The sequence below is a fragment of the Aphelocoma coerulescens genome, chromosome 1 (assembly GCF_041296385.1).
Source record: "Aphelocoma coerulescens isolate FSJ_1873_10779 chromosome 1, UR_Acoe_1.0, whole genome shotgun sequence".
Lineage (NCBI taxonomy): Eukaryota > Metazoa > Chordata > Aves > Passeriformes > Corvidae > Aphelocoma > Aphelocoma coerulescens.
This window is the reverse complement of record NC_091013.1, coordinates 63,107,622-63,128,905: the sequence shown is the minus strand read 5'-3', so window position 1 is coordinate 63,128,905 and position 21,284 is coordinate 63,107,622. Positions and strand designations below refer to the sequence as shown.

Here is a 21,284-nt window from a genome sequence, read left to right as displayed (position 1 = left end):
CTGAATTGGAAGAAAATGGTGAAATGTCACTTTAGCATTGCTTACAGGCAATTAATTTGGAAGCTGATGTGTCCATGTCATTCAGCACCAAAAGCTTCTTCTGTGGTCTTAGTGATCATTCAAGTTGTCTCCTCTTTGCAATAACTGTAATGATTTACCTGCCTTGAAGTTCTTTATTTTGATTTTTTTATTACTGTTTTTGAATGACTCTTAGCATAGTTGTGCATGTTCATTAGAGCAGAATTGTAATGGTGGAGATCCTGCAGCTTGAGAAAACAGGAAGTTCAGGAGCTGTGTTGTTTTTAGTAGTAGTAAGAATTGGCCATTATATTTTACAAATTGTCATGAGAAATAAATAGATTTATGATATATACATAAGTATTGTGCTGCCTTTTTTTTTTTTTTCCCCCCAAATGTACTGGCATAAAAGCCAGTATATTTTCAGTATACTGGCATTTCAATATCCATCAATTAAAGCAAAAGAATTAACTGCCACTGGTTCCATTGGGAAGAACTAATGAAGATTACAAGAAGCCCTTTTAATTAATGCATTTTTAATGTTAAGTCTGTAAAACAGACTTAAAGCCAAGAACTTCATGTGTAGGCAGAAAAATTATTTTCTCTATGTCTTTATTCTGAAAGGAATACAGTCACAAATGAAAAGCTTAGCAAGTGGTGCTGTGCGACTCCTGGATGGAGGAAGATGTTGGGTCCTGAGTCCATATCCTCCTTCATGTCCCTAAGGATGAATCCTTTTAAGAACTTTTTTTTCCTTGTAGATGTGACAGTAGTTAAAACCAAATGACACACAATATTGAAGAGCTTAGTCTGCAGAGGATTTTAGATCTTGGATCTTGCAATGAGATTGTTGTAGGTCTTCAGATCTTTAGCAGCTGCATTTTGGAGTCAACTGTGGAGCTTCTGCTCTCAGCTGTCAGAGCTGGAGATCCTGTTGGAGCATGTGAACTCCTACTCAGGCCAGAGGAACCTAGGCTCACTCTGGCTTTTATAACCATCCCTTTTTCTCACTGTGGTGGAAATGTGGGCAGCATTTAGTCCCAAACAGTAAGAAATGCTTGTGGGTTTACAAGTAGCTTGTGAGTGCAGGGTGCCCAAATGACACCATTCTCAATGGAACAGCTAGCACATTCATGTTCCTGCACTTTACATATACTTGTTGATCTTCAAATAAATGGTTTTGCATAGCAGCTTTTAATAAAAGGCTCTGCCTGAAGAGTAGTTGTGGCATGTAAAGCCATATATCCAAGGACCCACAGAAAACATCTGCAACATGGACTGATTTCCACTGTCATGCACCACCTCTCCTAGCACATTACTCAATGATCCTGGCAGCAGAGCTAGTATTTTCCTATGACAGTTCTTAAGAGTTATTCGGAGCCCAAATCCAGTATTGTGCTTCACTCCCCCACCTCTGCATCTGTACTGATAAATTAAACACTGTCAATCATTGTCACTTCTGAGGCCAACAGGCCTAAGAGTGCCCGCTTCCATTGCTAGAAAGCTTTTTTACCTCCCAGAATGGGGTGGTAGCATCTAAAATGCTTGTTGGGAGTTGTGGTTGATATTCATTCCTGGACAGAAGCCAGGAGTTATTTGGGAAAGTGCTGTTTGGGAGAAGTCAAAACTGTCCAGGAGTAGTTACTGCACTGATGGCTGAGTCCCCATGCTAAGAGTAGTGCTTGGTGCTATTAAACATACCAGTATGGGAGAAGGCTGTTTTTAATTAGCAGAGCAAAAGGTTTTTCTCAATGGTGTAACGGGAAACAGGCCTACCAAGACAAAATACCCTCATGAGGATCACTCAACTTTAACCAGAGCATCAATGGCTCTCTTGTCTTCAGACTGATGCTTAGGGGTAGTCAGAACTCAGGTTAGCAGCCTGTTAGGAGGGTGCCTTCTTCTTGGTTAGTCAAAATCTCTTATCTCCTTTTGCCTAGCTATATTTGAAGGGTATCAGAATTCTTCTGTATTCAAATACATTTTTTCATCTCATGCTCTTCTTTCCTTAATGTTACTTAGTTTAGAGGAGCACATTTTATTAGCATTTTTGATTAGCCCTGGAAGTTTTAGCAAGTAAATGAGATGTTGTTCCAACTGTCTGACTGTGTATTGATATGCTGATTTCCTTCTGGAGATAGTACTTTCCTTTCCAGAGCATTAACTGAACTGTCATCTCACTGAATTCTCCCTTTCCATGCAGCCTGCTTTAAGCTGTGCTCTGCATTGTTATGACTGAAGGTTTAGTACTATGAAAAATACCATTCAGACATTCAGTCTGGCAACCCTAGGTGCACTGCTGGGTTACCATAGGGATGACATACAACAGATTAACATATATAAGATCTGACTTAACTTTCATCAGAAAACTCAGAAACTTGAGTCCCTTTCTTGTAATAGGAACACTTCATTAATGTATTACTTAATTTGGTGAACTCAGGTGTTTCTCTATTCAAAAGCAGTGTGCAGTCTTGCTGAGGAACTTTATTTGCTTCTACTCTCGTAATTGTCTTTTCTGATACTAAAACTGAGTAAGCTTTTCACCTATCAGTGTGCTGATCTGGGAAATTCAGTGGCCTCCACCACATTTTTATGCAAATAATGAGAAGTTCCACATACTCCATGTCATTCTCTTGCCATCCATAAGGAATTAGGGCATGCAGGCACAGCCCCAAGTTGCCACATAATTTTTCACAGAGCTTCAACCTTCTCAAATATACTCCAGATTTTCTGTAGGAGTTCTTAGTCTTTCTGGTGTAGAAATAAATCATTATTTGATCAGTTTTAGCATAGGTAGAGAAACACAAAATCTGCAATTTAAATCTTTGAGTTCCCAAAATTATTCTGTGCAACCTTACCACTTAATAACTCATCTTTCATGGAAAAAATTCGAGTGCTTAACACTTGTAAAAGAAGACTATTAATTTGTTCAACCGTTATAAACAGGTACTTTGCAGATCAGGGAAAACAGTGTTTCATTTGGTTCTTTCTTCATTGTGCATTGGCTGAGGTCTGTTAATGATGTTTCTCCAGGTAATGGAGGAAAGGGAGTGAACTGGGAACGGTGCAACTTTAAAAGCCTGACTTGCTACAACTGGAGCAAGTACTTTGTACCTGAAGTGGTAACATGGTTTTGTATTGTGTAGAGTAGCAGAGAAGAACTTGTGGGTTCTTGTTCTTTTTCCCAGCTCCTCAATATACCACTCCTCACTGACCAGCAGGACATTTTTCCAATGAAGTATGTACTCACAGTTTTAGATCATGGAGTGAAATATAAAAACACACTTGGTAGTCTGTTCAGCTATTAATCATAGTCACTCTTCAGCAGCCAAGGCTTTCTCTCCAAGTTTAAGTCTTTGGTAGTGGCATCTTCTCCCACACAGAGCTAGCTGGTTGCCATTGGAAGAGTAAATCTTTGTGTTCAATATCGCTTGAAGCACTCTTTCTGCTCTTACTTCAGTGCCTTCATGTTTTCCAAAGCTGTACACAGGAATAAAATTGCCCCTTTCCTCTAACTCTGTTTCTTTGAGTGAGAAAATACTTCAATATATGTGCCTGGGACTGCAGGTTAAGAAACTGATTCCTCATCACAGCACACAAACTCCCATTCTCTCTTTTTGTTTGTGACCTAGTTTAATTGTACTTGGTTGAAACTGTAAGCAAAGTAATGCTACTTCGAAATTCTGGATTTATTAGGGATGCAGTTGAAAAGAAAAAGAAAATTGCCCTTACCAGAATAAGAAATGAAAATGTTGTGCATTAACTGAAGACAAGCAATTTTTTCAACGGTACAAAATGCTTGAAAGCCTTTCTGCTTGATAAAGTAATTTGTTGTAAGGCTGCATTGTATTAACTGTGAAGGAAAATTCCTGAAAATAATCTTTTAAAGTACTTAGCTGAGATTTATAGATCTCATAGAAGGATTTGCAACAATTCAGTGAAGCAGTTGCATCCTCATGAAGTCCAGTGGTATGTGAGTCTGCATTATAGGAGCTTTACCATGAGGAAAGCATAGCCACACTACACCCCAAATATGCAAATGACCATAATTGTTTGCTTAAAAAATCATCCCAGCAAATGTCTTATCTACAGTATAGGTTCTGTATCCTCTGTCCCATTTGTCTGTTTCCATAACCTTTTTTTTCTACCTGTGATGTTTTTCAGCAGACACATGATAAAATGTCTAGGCTAGATTCCAAGGGTGGAATAAAAAGCTGTGTTTATTTTTATGGAAGCACTAACAATTCTATTTGGATTGAATTTCTTCATAGCAAAACCAATGAATTATTGAGCAGATTGGACATGGGCTTGCCAAAGAGTGATTCCTGTCAGACTGCTAGTCCTGGCCCAGAATCTACAGCATGGGTAAGCAAAACCATGGCATGTGCTGTATTGTCTATCAGCTTTCCAGGTGCTGTCAATAGTGTAATGTTAGAATATCCTAATTGAGCTTAATTGCTAAGACATAACTCAGTGAGTACCAAGGAGCCTTTCTGGGTGAATGAGACTGCCTACATTGTCTCCTACACAGTGGCAGGGTATTCTACATAGTAGAGGATTGCTCACAGATCTCTTTCTGATAAATGAGAACCAGATTTATATTCGCAGGTCAGATGAAAATCTTAAGTATGCCCTGTACCCATCCACTGGTGATAAGCTTTCATGAAAGCTCAATTAGTTCATGTCAGCAGATGCTTTACTGCATTAAAAATCCAGTCAAAAGAGAAGCTTGTTTCTCACTGCATCCTAAAAGTGATTCCATACACTGCTTGGGGTCTTTGTCCCAGTTAGAACGAGTCTGGTAAGTATCAGTGTAATTAGGAAATAGATAAAGTATTGCTTCAATTTCATTATTCTAATTGGCTCTAAGAGGCTTTTTCACATACAATTAGTCTCTTCATGTCTAAACCAAGCTTTCCAACTAATGTAAAAACTTTCAGTGAGGAATATTAACCCTGAGAGAGAAGTATTTCTCCTGCAGGGAGGTTTGTAACTGGGGAAGGACAGAGAACAGAGAGCCAAGTGGACAGAAATTAACATCCAAGCAACTCAGCAGAAGTTTGCAATTATCTGATCTGGGCAGCCCTCTGTTGTATACAGCCTTGAGCACCAACTGTTGGGTAACAGGAAGGGAAGATTTGCCTCTGTATTTCCTCAGATGCCTTAGAAATGGGCAAGAATCCTCTCTTTATAGAAATTGCTGCCAACAGGATATATGTCTTGCCTCTAGGATCTCTTCCTGGTTTTAATTGCATGAAAGGAAGGTGATACTGAAAATAGGTTCCATTCCCCTTTAATTCTTCAGGATATCTTGTGTCTCTGAAAATCTTAAAGACATTTTTAGCAAATGTGGGCAGATATATAGCTAGAAAGTGCCAATTTCTGCCCAGGACTGCTGGACAGAAGGTCAATTGCAGGAGAGTGGCTTTCAGACTGTATTTTGTAGTTCCGGATGAACAACCAAGATGAAGGACTATGGAAAGGGAGAAAAGATGTCTTGAAACCACTTCTACCTCCCTCTTGAAGCATCCAACACGCCAAACAGTAGGGAGCTTGCTTTGGTAGGGAAGGCCTAGCTCTGCAGCCTTCATACGATGTGAGCATTGAACTGTGAAGACAAGTGAGCTCATGTCCCCACAACTGACTTGGATTTCAGCATTCTGGTGTGCTGTCTTCATATCCTTACAAAAGTGGGTGGATGGCTGAAGGAACACTGAACTCTTTCAGTTGTACAGGTCCTACTTTTAGCCTTGGCCTACTTCTCCTGCCTATGTGTGGCTTTCTCATTCCATGTTTTGACAGGTTTCTCAATAAGTTATGCTGAATTACATCCCATAGTTCATTTTCACTTTGCTAGTGTCCAAGCGGATAAAATACATCATTTATCTGTACTGTTCTTTAATACTAGCTGACATTATACCTGTCTTTTGTGTGCCTGCATTTCTATAGCTTTGTGAATCAAATAATTACTTGTTTATAATGCATCAATGTAGCTAGCAAAGTCTTCCCAGCTTGGATGAGGTCCAGTCTATAGGCATGGACACAGCCTGTCCTCTGTGCAAGGAATCTGAAGCACATAACCAGTGAGTTCTTACCTAGATAAACTTGGCATAGCACCAAAATGCTAAACCAGTGGGGAAACTAGGACTCTAATTTGGATGTTACCTTGAACATGTCCTTTGTCTGGAGTAATTAAAAGATTCAGGAACAATGTATTTGAAATAGTGAAGTGTGATAAGCTTAGGACATGCCTGACATGAATGCTAAAAGGGGGAATACACATACATGTATGTGATTTTTGAAAATTTTAAATTCTTGTTCTCAAAACAGTTTGGGACAATGTGATGCAAATCAAAGTTTTTTCCCTCACATCATTTCTTGGATAGTGATACTAATTTAGCACACCTAGCTCAACTATCCTTGCCAAATGTTACTTCACATCCATGAACAAATCTGACTTCTTTTGAGTGACTCCATCATTGATGACTTTTTTGGCCTGCTTATTTAATCAAGCTCATAATTAATTTTAATCCTGTCTTTCAAAGTGTGACCAATCCTGTGTAGATTTTTATTGTCTTCCAAGTTGATTAACATACTCTCCACACAGTTCTCCAAGCCATTACAGAGAGTAATGAATAACATGGGACCCAGAATGAGTCTCCCTGGGCACATGTAAGAACTTCTCCCAGCTCAAAACTGAGCTATTAATAATTGCTTTCTCTATTCAGTCTTTTTAGCAAATTATGTGCCTGTTGTTTTAATGGTGTCATTCTGCATGCATATATCAAGTTTTGGGAATATTCTGTAGACCTGTAACAAATTCCTCATTGAAGTCAAATCTGCACAATTCTTGTAGTAAATTGTATTGGCTCATTTTCTAGTGTGCTACACTTATGCCCCTGCTCAAAGACTTTACAGTAGAAGTTCCAGTGTAGAATAGCCTAAGCATCCTCAAAGACCCTAATTGTAGGTTGGCTTTTTGCAAACAATTACAACTTGTGAAAGACCAGGGCTAGTTATCGTAATGAAAACCTATTGCACAGTTATTACATTATTCATGATGTGCAGTTCAGATTTGCAGTTGTCTTGATGCCTCACAAATAGCAGCAGTTTTGAACTCTCCTGTTGCCCTACCTTCACAAATAATCCTGTGTTCCCCTTCATTACAAGGCCTCCATTCTGCTTTTTCATCTTGGTAATATTTTCATTATTTTTCTTTCCTCCCAGAATACCCCATCTCACTATCATATATCCCGACTGTGATTTCTGACTGCTCAGGATATCTTTATGGTTGTCACTGGGACACAGAATAGCACTTGCTGTGACTACCTGGGTGTGATGTGCAGGTGGACGTTCAACCAAACCGAATGACTGAGAGGATTTAGGCCTCTTCTCACTTAAATTCTAGTCTTGAGGCTAATCTGTTTCTTCAGTAACCGGAATCATTCGACCATTTGTGTTTGTTAATTACCCATATAACAATTTGAGAATAAGGTTTGGGAGTTTGGCCCCCCTCTCACCACACCAATATGCTTTTATTTTCTGCTGAACAATAGAAAAGAAGCCATGCTTATAAGCAAGCTCTTCGAGAGGATGAAAACAGAAGATTAGAGGAAATGAAGCAAGAGCAACAGAGGAAGGTAATTATACATTAACAGTTTGCATATTGTATCATTTTTGCATGCTGTGAAACCAATTAAATACATTGATTACTTGTAGCCTATGCACAGAGCTTCTCTTTAGCAAAAGTGATTCAGTCACTGTTTTCAAATACTGTGAGAGAGATGAATCAAGCTGTAAAATTTGAACAGGGACAGGATAATTATCTTCGGAGTTCAAGGCCGTTTGCATCTGGAAAATGAGCTCCTTTTCACCTCTCCATTTGAATAATTGTGTAGAAGGTTCCTTGACCATGACAACTGATTTCATAGGCTAAGAAAACCAGTTCACTCTCTTGCAGGCGGAAGTCATCTTGCTGAGAAATTAAGGTGATCTCTCTGAATTGTCTCTTTCTAAAGAATTGAGGGCCATGGGGTCTGCATTTTCAAATGGGGTGTGGAAATGTTCAGATTTGCTGTTAATTACAGTATACTTCTCTGTGCCCTTGTTGACTACCTAGCTAAAGAATTTTTAATTGTCTAAAAAGTAGTCATGCTGGAACTGCAACTTTGAACTCCATATTCTGCATATGCATCATGCATTGCCTGATCTGTGTAGTCCCTCTGGTATAGATTTGGGTACCATATCCACATAAAGTTCATCTACCAAAGGTGATGGCACTGTGCAAAGTTACCTGTCTTGGCTCTGGGTTTGACTGTGAAAGCACAGGGAGGGCAGCACTTGAAAATCTAGCAAATCATGTGAAAACATATGAGCAAGTGCTGAGCCACTTGCTGTGCCTCTGCTGTTAGTAACATCCAAATTAATGTTAAGCTATTTCCCCAGTAGAGAATTTTAGCACAACAAATTCCATCCACTGAGATTCTTCTAGAGCTGGAGAAGTTACTCGTCCCTTCTCATGGATATTTTTCTTTACATGTTGGGGATGTGTCCTCATTTCATAGTATTCTAACAACTATGACACTGGGAAAAAAGGTGGAGGCTCTTAACTGCTATCCCATCAGGTGTAGGCTTATTGCCAGAACCTATACAGAGGAAAAATTTTTGAAAGACAGTCTGGATGGGCATAAGGCTGGTACCTGTTGTAGTCTGTACATGGATCCTTCCAAAGAGAAAATAACTACAGATGTAAATTAGCACGCCCCTAATTCATGGGTTTGGTTTAAAGGACTTGTGTGGAGCTGTAGACTCTTTAGTGATTTCCATGGATTGCTAAGGGGGTGTTGGCTGCTTCAAAGGCTGCTCTTCTTTGCTACGTGGTTCCAAGTTCTCCTTGCCTTCACAGTTGCTGCTACCTATTGTGCAGAGTAATGCACTACTTACAAACCTACTGTAAATAATGTGTATTTTAAGGGCTCCAATAATTGTCCCTCAGATATATGTTGGCTCGTTTCTACTTCAAACTAATATTTATTAAAGTAATTGTGAATTTTGTCTTGTGTGTACCTCCTAGCACAGTGTACCTATAAAATGTGTAGGTATTGTCAGTTCCCTTTTTTCTTCAGAACAGGTTTTAGTATGTATTGCTTGATTTAGAAATTTTCAGTTCACTTTGAACTGCATCATATACACACAATATATTTCAGAACATTACTCCAAGAGAGGAGTCGGCATATTGGAAAGTCAGATACTGAGTTTTAATTTTCAGGTTGAATAGTTATTTAAAATAGTGAAAATTGAGGTTGGCTTTTTTATTTCTTAATCCTGTTTCTTCTTTTAGGGCTAGGCAAATATTGATACACAACACATTCTCAGTTATTGATTTTCTCCATACATTTATTGCATAGTTTTTACTTAATGTTCCACTTAAATTGTTTTAAAAAAAAAAAAAAAGTCTTGTGGTTCCATTCAGTTATTGAAGCTTTTATCTAACCACATCATTTTATTTTAGTTTCTATTCCTATTGCTGTGCAGTTGCTATGAAAAATATGAAAGATGGGTCTGTTCCAATCCCTTCTTCCTTGCCCTGCAAGCCTAATTTCCTTTGCAGAAGGATCTGCAGCTTCAGTTCTTGGGTGTGTTGCAGACAGCAAGAGCTAGACAAACAAGCACACATACAGATCAGAGTCATACAAACTGTGTTTCCTTCACAGTTCTGGCTAAAACTGCATGAGCAAACTCTCTTCTGAAAAGAATTCCCTTTGACACTGTTTATATACCTTAATACTATGTAAGGGTGGTACTCTGCTGCAATGCTAGGAGCTTGTATATGTTTCCACCACACCAACAAGTGCCATTTGCCCTCCTCACCCTGATGGGAGCCCCAGGGAGCTGGAGGTGACACACCACACCACATGCCCCGGATCTCATCTTCTCCTTGCACTCCATAGAGGCAGGAGGAGAAGGACATGTCTCCTTCTTACCCTGTGGGCATGACAGCTGTGTCTGCTCCTGACTTTGGCTGTTTTCCCCCTTGGACCCACCAGGAAATTCAAACCTGTGTGTTGGGACAAGGAGAAGCAGACTGGTGTCTGGCATACCCCCTTAAATGTAGGACTTCAAATGTCTGAATCCTGTAACTTCCCTCTTTTTAAGGCACAAATAAAAATCATCCACATGCTGAACAGAAAAAACAGCTCAGTTTTTAACATAGTGCTGTCACGTAAATAAAATGCTGCTGAGAGAAGTTCTGGCTCTAACTGAGGCTAAAATCTTGTGGAATTAATAGGGTTGCAGCATAAGTATGTTAATTAAAAGTAAGTTTGCTTGTTTGTTTATTTGTTTGGTTTTCACTTCTATGATTGCCAGGCTGAATTAATGGAATTTAAACAAAAGCAAGAAGAGGAAACCAGAACAAGAGCACATCAAAAGGAACAGAGGAGGTATGATGCAAAAAATGCAGAATACATTCAAATTGAATTCCCACCTGGAAAGGATCTCAAAATTGCAGGCATTCATGCTTTAGAAGACTATTGCAATGAGGATCCCTGACCTCATCTCTGGTTTAGTTTTGCTTTCAAATGAGCCACTAATATCCATCATTACAACTGCTCACTGTAATGCAGTATGACCCAGAGTGCCTTTCTCACTTTATTTATCCTATCAGCATAGGATACAGCATAAACTATTAATAGTTTCATGGATGACTACTAGTGCAGTAGCTTCAGCTGGGACACAGTTTATCTGTGTATCTATATATGAATCTACATATCTACATATGTATGTATGTGTCCATCTATGTATTTATTTCATTTTTATTTATTTTAGAATGGTCCACTTTGTCCATGCCACATCTTGTGGTTGACTGTCTCTGAGGTTAGCAGACAGAGCTAAACGTGGGATTTGATATCGATTCAGATGGAACCTGCAGTGCAGCAAGGCCTTCTGCAGCTGCATTTCTTTGCACCCCAGGCTGTGCCCTACTGCTGTGACCTCTCTGTGCTCAGCAGATCTCATCTTCCACTTCTGTCACTTAACTGACTTTTCATTATCCCGAATCACTGCTTTATTCTCAGCTTTGTTTTCTCTTGGTAAAAAAAACAATGCTCAGGCTCAAAAGTAAAAACACCATTTGTTTCTTTTTTTTTTTTTTAATATCATTATGGAAATATAAAAAAAAAAAAAAACAACCTCTGTAGGCAACCACTCTTCAAACTGCTTTCTTTTCTTTTTTTTCTCTCTCAATGACATTGAAATAATTACCCATGGAAGTTAATGAAGGATTTTTCATTCAGTCCATCTCATATCCCCAGACAGAAATAACCCAGTATTTTGCTTTTTGTCTCATTCTTACCAACACCACTGTAAAACATTAAAACCACAGTCATGTCTAAGCATGTGCCTCAGTCCTAAGCAGTAATTGAGGGGGAAAAGAAACAGTTTTCCAAAGAATCATAGAATTACAGAATTATTTGGATTGGAAAGGACCTTAAAGGTCATCTAGTTCCAACCTCCCTGACAGGGGCAGGGACACCTCCCACTAGACCAGGTTGCTCAGGGCCCCATCCAACCTGGCCTGGAACACTGCCAGGGAAGGGCCACCCACAACTTCTCTGGGTAACTTGTGCCAGTGCTTCAGCACCCTCATAGTGAGGAATTTCTTCCTAATATCCGATCTAAATTTACCCTCTTTCAGTCTAAAGCCATTCCCCATTGCCCCTTCTCACTACATGCCCTTGTAAAAAGTCCCTCTCTGTCTCTCCTTAGGCCCACTTTAGGTACTGCTGTAAGGTCACCCCAGAGACTTCTCCAGGCTGAACAATCCCAATTTGAAAGTATTTAAAACAGACTGAGGAAAACTGTGTCTAAATTGGTTCATGCTTTCCAGATTGATAGAGCAGTGCAAGAAAACGACAGAATTTCAGAGCTGGATGGTAGAGAAAGTTGTCTGATGCATAAATTGTCTCTATTACTAACAAGCTTAAGTGGGTTTTTTCATTTTTATTAGGAAATCATTACTTTTTGAAACTTTCCTTGTGCACTGAGGGCTGAAAGATTGTCTAAAGTAAATTGTCAAAATGGGTAACCTCCCTAAAATGGTGGGTAGTGGTATACAGGTCATCTTTCTATGGAGAATTTTGGTGCATTATGCACAGTAGCCAAGGTGCACATTTTAATCACAACAGGCTGATCACAGGATAAGGATGCACCTGGTGAATTGAAAATTAAATCCACCTGATCTCATGCCCATCCATGGTTATGCAGCAGAGGCTTGAAAAATGTAGGAAGATGGGCACTGAACAGAAGGGAAAGGAAAGTCAATCACAGAATGTTAAATTTCAATAGTTTATGAACTTTAGTTATTGTTCATTTTCTATTGTACTTAAAGGGTAAATAATGCTTTCCTGGACCGACTCCAGAACAAAACACAACCTAATGACATCTACCAACCTGGATTTACTGGACTACCTCAATAATGGCACCTTGGTAAGTTTTTGGGTACAGAATGTAGAAGCAATGAGATTGTTTAAATGTTGAATTTTTCTCCAGACACTGTTGTGTGTCTCTATGTGCTTAGCCTGCCTGACAGAACTTGCAGCCCTGGCTGGCTGTCCTCAATACCTTTCAAGAAGAAATCCTGTCTAAAATATAAGCTGTTCAAATGGGAGGAGGGAGAAACAGCTGCTCTTGCAGCAGAACTCTGTGGCCTTGCGTGCAAGGTACTCACTGCAAGGAGCCATATCCAAGGTACTTCCTTAAGTTCAGAACAAGGATCGTGAAATCATTAGGGATTTTTTGAAGTCATTAAATGAAAGATGCTTGGATATGCTGTAAATATTTTAATATGATATTGAAGTTGGAGGGGACAAATCCCATATCTATATCTATATCTATATCCATATCTATATCTATATCTAATCTATATCTATATCTATATCTAATCTATATCTGTATCTATATCTGTATCTATCTATATATCTTCCCATGTATAGCTGTTCATTTTTCATCTATAGAAAATTATGACAAAGAAGACCCAACTACATCTGATTTAAAATCAGTATTTTTAAGAATTCTTTGAAGAAAAGATATCTTGATCGTAGTCTATTAAACATCCATTCATTTTTTCAACTGTCCTAATGAGACATTAATGTGACTGTTGTTTAGAATTGCGCTTTTCAGTGTAAAGAAAAATAAAATTATATGTATTCCCCCATCATGGAATTTTCCATTAGGTTAAAATTCTATTGATGAAAGGATCTTAGTACAGAAATGGAAGAGTTAGGAAGACTAAGAAGCAAAATGATGAGAGCCTAAGAGAATTTAGTGTGTGTGACAGTGTAGAGAGAGGTGTTTAGTTGATAAGCTCTAAAAGCTTGAATTGGATTAGTTGGTAAGGATGTGTAGGTTGGAAAGTGAATACCAGGAAGAGTTTGGTTCAAGCATCTCCAAAGTCAAGGCATAGTTAAAAACCAGATATTCTTGCTACTGGAATTTTCCATGTGCTGGAAGTGGTAAAAGGGTGTCTTCATCACTACAAGCTTTGGGCAAGCCCTGGGCTCAGGAACCTTGTACTGGTTCTTGGACTTGGTGAGAGGAGACAGGGCATGCCAGCTTGACCTCCCATAAGGTCTGTGAGCAGATGTTAGCAGCTTTACTGATCTGAAACATGTGTCAGGCAGTCCAGAACCTGATGGAAGCCAAGTTACAGATGTCCAGGCTAGTTAAAGAGTGTGAGTAAGAAAGCACAGGCCTGAGCCATCTCCTGAAGGACAGCATGTCTGCAGATAGCAGAATTAGAGACTGCTGGCGGGAGAGAGCCACCTGGTACCCAGTGAAAGCACAAAAGGTAAAGTCTGCTGGATGGTACCTGGTTAACAAAGGCAACAAGGGCACTTTGTGTCTTTTATCCCCATTTGTGTACTGTTCCCTGATAAACTCCAAAGGAAATGTGTGACACAGCCAAGATCCCCAATATCTAACTTGAGCATCTCCATCAGAGCACCTGCCTTCACCACTGGAAACCTTGCCATTGTCTGCAGAGGTGGCAGGGATTTGCCTTTTGCCAGCTGCACATGCTCTCTTTCACAGGGCAAGTGTTGGTACCACCAAATGAGTGTGCTCAGCCCAGGCACAGTATTAACAACAGGTGTGATGCATGCAGCCAATCCATGTGAGGTTTTTTTTTAATATATATTCAAAGAATGCATCAACTCAAATGCAATAAAACCCCATGCATAGAAGTGATAAATCTCCTGCTCTGTTATTTACTTAATGACTCCCAAGGAGCCTGCCTTCTGTTGCATAATGCTAGATCTACTTTTCCTTTATGTTATAACATGAGATTTGAAGACTAAACAGAGCAGGAAAATATTAAACTATGAAAGAATATGTCATAATGGATAGGAATTAAAAAATTAGTATTGGTAACATGTACAAGAAAGAAAAATAATGTCTCAAAAGATAGGCTGGAGGCAGCAATCTCAGTGTCTTTGATTATATCAAGATTCTTCTCTTTTCCCTTGGGATTTTAAACAAAAAGATCTGAACTCCAGGCAGGGCTTACAAGTCATGTAGTCTGCAGCCTGGCATTTTACATTACAAGGGAGCTAACTGAAACAGGTCAGACTATATACTAAGATTAAAAGAAGTTAAAAAGTTCCCAAAGTAAAGACCTGAAGGTAATTTTTGAGCCTGTTCCATCTGTGCAGTGGCACCAAAGAGGAAATATTTGTTCTCTTTCCGTCTTGTTTTTTTTTTTTTATTCCTGTTTGAACTCTTTACAGTCACAATGGCTTCACACTTAACAGAAACTGAACCTTGTGCTCTGTTGTTGATGTACCTACTCTCTTTTTCACTGTTAGTTCTATTAGCCTGGTTTCCTAAAGAAATGAAGTTTGTATGATCACGCTCTCTGTCTGCATGTAATAAGGTTTTCCAGCTGCTGGCCAATCTTAGCTGAATTTGAAAAGGATTATAAGCCTCCAAGATAATTAAATTTCTGTGTGTTTTGTGAAAAGCAGTGACTAGCATAGGAGACAGTCTAAAACAGTGCTCACTCTGAGGGGTGGTGCATTCTCTGCGTTGTTTGACTGCAGCCCTCCGGCAGATCAGCGTGGGCACAGCTCCAGAGCAGCTGCAGCTCTGCCCTGATTTCCTTGGGGCAAGGGGATTCAGAAAGGGACATGGATATCACAGAAGACATGGAGAAAAGGGGAGGAAGCTGAATATATTGTGTGTGTCTGGGCAGAGGACAGGAGAGCTGTTACACTGTCCAATTGTCCCCTAAGCAATAGGAAATGAGTCTTCATTAATTCAAATGCCCTCCAAACATTTTGTGTTTTATTAGGAATATTTATAAGCTGTTATATCAAGAAGGATCTTCATGAATATAATTTTTTCTGCCTTTTTGGTTATAAATTTCAGGACACTCTCTGGGTGGCTATGTAGTTTCCTTTCTTAATGGGAAAACAACATAATGAAGTTCCACTTCTGTCTGTGAGCTACTGCACCCTTGAGAAAGCCTCGAGTCTTGCTGTATGCTGTCAAGAAAGTTTTAATGCCCTTTGCACTGCCTTTGTCTCTGACATAAGGATAAACCTTTTAGGGTAGGAGGATAAGAAAATAACCATTGTCCTTTCAATATTGAAGTTAAATAAATAAGATCATATCATGGAATCATAGAATTATTTGGGTTGGAAGCGACCTTAAAGATCATCAAGTTCCAACCCCCCTGCCATGGGTAGGGACACTTTCCACTAGACCAGGTTGCTCAAAGCTTCACCCAGCCTGGCCTTGAACACTTCCAGGGATGGGGCATCCACGACTTCTCCGGGCAACCTGTGACAGTGCCTCACCACCCTCACAGTAAAGAATTTCTTCCTAATTTAATCTTTACTCAGCTGGGACTTAGAACTGAGACAGTATTTGTTCACTGTTAGCACAAAGGATCAGTAAAACAATTCTGTTGTTACAAAAGAATAATTTTAAAACAGTTGCACATTTTTGTATTTACTCCCTCATGAGATTTGCCCATATCCAAATATGTAGGGATTTGCCGAGGCCAAAAGGTAATGCATGGCAAGCCTGTAACAAGAGACCTTGTTAATTTTTTGCATGGAAATGGGGCACTGTCAAGTACCCTTTTGTTTATTCTGTTAATGGGGAGAGGTCCCATTGTGACCATATGAAATTTAAGGGTCTGCTCTTCTTTAATGAAATACTAGTTGTCTTGCTGAAACTCTCAGAGCCAAGGCAAACCCAGAATCTAGAAGGCAAGGTGACATATTACATCTTCCTGTTTCATGTCTTCATTACATCCAGTGTGATACATAAGAATGAGAAATGCTCCCTCACATGCTGACTCTGTTCTTCCAATGGATGCATAATTCTAGATATTTGCTGTAGAAAGCAACTATGCCCTGAATACACAGGTGCAGTGGGACAGGAAACCCCATTCTCTTCCTTTCCCATGTGCAGAACAGGAACTCAGTAAGATCCTAATAAATTTGTTTTGCGGAAACATGATTTACGGATAAAACTATTTTAAATAAACATGGTTTGTGGGTTTGCACTTTGTTTAGTTCTTGCAGCATGACCCATGGGAAAGTTTCTTTGGAGTCTCAACCAGCACTTGATTTATGCTATTTGTGACCAGTTGAAGAGGGAACAAGTAATGAAGTTTACTGTTGCACAGGAAGAAGAGCCACAGCTCAAAGGCCCCTGAAGTCACAAGGCCAGCATGAATGCCACAGGTTTCTGTAAACAATCAGTCTAATAAACTTCCTGAAAGATCAAGTTACACTAAAAATGCTGGTTTCCCAGCACAAAGAAAAAGCTTTTACTTAATATGGGAATATTGAGAAAAGAATATTTGTATAAGAAGGGTCCAGAATGCTATCCACAATGGCTTCATTTGTTTTAATGAATAATGTGATTTTTAACTTGGTTAGTCTATGTACAATCTGAGTTTAAAAGATTATTAATTTGTTTCCTAAAACTGGTTGTTTTCTTGTCGGTTTTTTTTTTTCTTTTTATTGAAAGTAATATGTTTGTCTTTCCTGGCAGAAAATATAGAAACTACTTAGCAGAAGTATCAGCATCAACAAAGGGACCTCAGATGAGTAGGTCCAGGCAGGCTATATCTCAGTTTAATCATTTACAAGACTGTCAAACATCATATGCAGATGTGTTTCACCTGCCTTGATTTTGAGCAATCATTCTTTCCTTTGAAAATCTCATCCTAAAAGAGAATAGTGGCAGTCTGGGCAGGAACAGAAGAAACTTCTCACTCTTTCAAATTGTGTGAGGTTTAAAGAGGATTGATGTATCTGAAGATATTTGAAACACTTCTAGATTTATTTTTTCCGAGCAAAAGCTAGATATGTTTATCTCTTGAGTCAATATACCCTGCTATTCATATTGAGCTCAAATCAAAGATGTTTCTTGCTAGAACTGAAATCTTGCATAAGGGTTTGCTTGTTATTTTAAGTGGAGTTTCAAAAGGGCTTCAAAGAATCAAGAAAGCTCCACACAACTAGATAACCGTAATTCCTTGCATAAATATGTGGCTGTGCTGCACATTGTACATTGTACTGTATTAATGCATCTTTTTTCTTTTATCCAGGAGTCAAAGTACTCAGAATGAAGGAGGAGAAAAGTAAGAATAATGAATTTGTTTGTTCTTTTTAGGGCCAAGGTCAGAATTAATTTAGCTTCAAATTTGACACTTCATTATGACAGCTTATGTAGTTTAATTTTGAAACAATATGAGAAGGGATCTTAAAATGAATGCATTCCAACTCTGTGTTTGGGGCCACGCAATGGCACATACCTAATCTGAAACATGTTTTTTGTAAAGAATCACAGAACATGTATTGCAGGCCAGAAGAATTGATGACAGCATTGAAGGCATCTTCTAGGAGTGCCTTGATATTTAGTCTAAAACTTCAATACAGCCACATTCTCTGCATCACAGACTGTTCCTGGATAAATCTGAATAGCTGAGGAATGTGGCTGGAAGTGCAGGAGGTGACTCAGTAAATTTTCAGTGGTCTTAAGTGAAAGAGGATACTGCAGTGGGCTGTGACCTTCCAGCTATTTTTCATGAACAAAAAGGGAGACTATTCGTATCAGTGGAGGCTGTCAGTAAAACACTGCTTTTGAAACACAGAAATCAGGCCCTCTGTTTTCAAATGTCCTTTCCATAAGGCTCACTGCACCTGTGTTCTTTTCTGAAAGGGGTTCCCTACTCTAATTCTCGGTTCTGATATAAAGATTTCTGCAGAGACTTTACTTCCAGGCTCGGAGACTTTTGAAGCAAGTTCCAGTAGTGACAAAGATTATTCATTCCTCAGGAGATGGCTTTGACTCTTTTTTTTTCTTTTTTTGAGAGCTGCATTTTATAAAAAGGAATTTAAAATAATCAGACGTTCAAAAGCCCCTTGTTTCCAACCCTTTTCCACAAATCTAGATTTTCTTATGTGATTTTCTTCATCATTTACTACTCCAAGTATCATTTTAGTATTTTTGCAGCAGGGCTTTATTCTGAAGACAGTATCTAAATAATAGTGTTGGCTTCCCATGAGTTGTCTTCTCAGTTTTATGAGGAGAAAAATTGTTATTAAAAATTTACTCAAATTCACTAAAGAAATGACAAGGTGTAGATAAAGGCAATTCCCTGGAGGGATAGAAATGGCTAGTTTTTGCAGTCCACAGTCCTATTAGGTTTTATAACCTGTGGACAGCTGAAGGAATTCAAAGCATTTGATCCTTTGTTGTTTTTCGCAATACCTACAATACCAATAATGCATTTGCATATGAACTGTACAAGAAATATGGATGGATGTACTTTTTAAGCCTTGTTTGACTGTTTTTCTGAAAACATATTTCAGCCTGCTACATTAATATATTGTTCAAAGAGTTATTAATATGTCTGCAGATAATTAGGACATTTTGTGAACTAAATTTACAAAAAGATAGAAATCCCTTCGTGAAGGCTTTACATAATTAAAAGCTAAAACCTGTTGGAAGAAAAGGAAGACTTTATTTTCCAGTGGATTTAATCCTTGAGAAATTGACTTTGAATTTTGTTTTTGCTGTAAAAGATAATTTTTAATTCCTTTTTTCTCCCTCTTGTTACAGGGTATTGCAGAAATATTCACTTTTATCTGGCCTAGGTGAAACGACCTCATAAAAGCTCCAAGAAACCGCTCCTTTATTGTGATTTTTTCCTTACCCTGACTTCAGCTGCACAGCCACTTCATGAGCAATCTGCAGTGGCTGGTTTCTAGCTGTCATTATTCATGCATATTTGAAACAGCTGATTATGAAAGTCGTATTTAATTTTTAATAAGAATATGTGTCTTTTCTTTTTCATAAATTGTTTTGCCTCTTGGAGAATGTAATTATCCCAGTCTTCATGATCTCAGGAAAAGAAGCCATTAGTGACTGCAGAAACTGCAGTAATATCTGTGTTTACTTGCTGCTCTATACCCAGAAAAAAACAGTCCAGAGGCAATCTAAAGAAGCAGGTAGAGCGTTTTCTTTTGGGAAGGAAAGGAGAAATGTTGCTAGGATTTTGTTTGTTTGTTTTCTGTTTGTTTTGGTGGAAGTTTTGTGAAATTATTTTACTGTTGTACTCAGCGGCAGATGCTCAAGAAGAAAAATGTGCATTGTAGACAGTATCTTTTAAATAAGTTCTTAGAATAATACAACACATGGAAGAAATAAAACTTGAAATAACACTGAAGTGTATTTGAGCTCTCCACATCTTTTGTCATATGATGTACCATCTTTTCTCTTTGCCCATTTTACCATGGTAATTTCCATTACAGGAGTGGGGAACGCTACTCCAACATTAGCTTCAGTTTCCTGCTTCTCTTTGTCCCTCTAGTCCAGTGGAACTTAATTTGTGTCTCACTGTCTCTGAGACAGATGACAATATTTTAATGCTTTCTAAAAGTCAGATACATGACCAAGATATTTCTAATGTGAAATAAGAGTTCACAGTACATGTTACATAAACCGCGCAGAGAAGAAAAAGTATCTGTGGCATTTACAAGTATGTCTTAGGCCGAGTCAAAGGTTTCCTGAGCAGTTTTGTTTAGCATGCAAGCATACCATGTTATTTTTCCATCACCCTTGCAATATGGAAACTTCATACTGAAGTTTTATTTTTGAACCATGGGTGTCGCAATATTTGCTTTCCCCTGTGGGACACTCTGTAGTTGTCCTCGGCTCAAAGAATTACTCAAATCTCTCAGACTACTAGCTAGCTGATGCTCATAGGAAATGCTGGAAATCTTGGGAATATTTTCTGGTTTAGCCTTTTTTTAGGTTAAAAATTCCTGGGAAAATTCTTTCGGAAGACTTTTGCATACCTACATAGTGGTACTGTATTGCAAGTGGTATTTGGCTGTGCCATTGGACTTTGGCTTTGGAAATTAAATTTGTATCTCACTCCAAGCAATCCCTCACCCAGCCTCCTTTGGTAGATATTAGGGCTGGGGCTAAACATCTGAAGAGTGGGTGATATATAAATGCATATACATATATTTTAAATGAAATATCTTTGCTGTAGTCAGACCCTGGTATTGTACTCTAATGGGACTAACACTTGTAAGTGGTCTTTTTGAAGCAGTGAACCCAAAGGCTGAGTGGGAGGGGAAGTCACCATTGTCACCAACAAGCTGAAATTCAGTCTAACTGTGTTGCTATGTTTCTGTATCCAAAGAAAAAGAACTTTTTATTAACCTGCTACTTTCCCACTCAGGAACAGTGATGGCAGGTCACCTTGAGTAACCTCTTCCATTAAGATTTTCTGCTTTCTTTTGGCTGTCTGCAAAGATGAAACTTAATCACAGCCTTGAAAGTGTTTCCCCTTATCCAGCGTTTCAATCTCTTATTTGAAATGCTGTCTACAAACTATTTCAGACATTAACTATTCCAGCCCTTTTAATGGAGGAATATCTGAATTTTTCCTCCTCTATCTTTCTGAACAGAACAAACCTATATGAACAGTGGCCTAGGAAATGTCTTTGACAGCCATGCCCTGCAATGGAGATGATAAGAAGTTACATCCATTCACAAATTGATGATAGCAGGATGTCTGGAAAAGGCAGCTCTTATCCTGTTGGAAAGCTTCCAGTATCTCAGAATTACCACTTCCATACACACATACCCTGCCCAAACAGTAAGTTAGAGAGCAAAGGGATTATAATGAAATGAACTGGTGGTAGACTGGGAAAATGGCTTCAGGTTTCTCGAGA

At 38.8% G+C, this 21,284-nt stretch overlaps 1 protein-coding gene across 9 annotated transcripts in view; it reads left to right on the top strand.

The window, feature by feature from the left end:
• Positions 1-21,284, top strand: part of EPSTI1 (epithelial stromal interaction 1) — an 89,443-nt gene that overhangs the window by 30,938 nt on the left and 37,221 nt on the right. For 5 of the 9 annotated variants that reach the window (XR_011149803.1, XR_011149795.1, XR_011149794.1 and 2 more), the window contains exons 7-10: positions 4,290-4,383; positions 7,575-7,658; positions 10,387-10,460; positions 12,407-12,504. Coding sequence is in view for 4 of the 9 variants with exons in the window: in XM_069009888.1 (XP_068865989.1) it covers positions 4,290-4,383; positions 7,575-7,658; positions 10,387-10,460; positions 12,407-12,494 (340 nt within the window). In the remaining 5 variants the exon portion in view is untranslated. Of the gene's footprint in view, positions 1-4,289; positions 4,384-7,574; positions 7,659-10,386; positions 10,461-12,406; positions 12,505-16,711; positions 16,835-17,641; positions 17,714-19,158; positions 19,739-21,284 lie in introns of those variants that run through there. The other 4 variants (XR_011149796.1, XM_069009868.1, XM_069009902.1 and 1 more) reach the window with 4 other exon arrangements.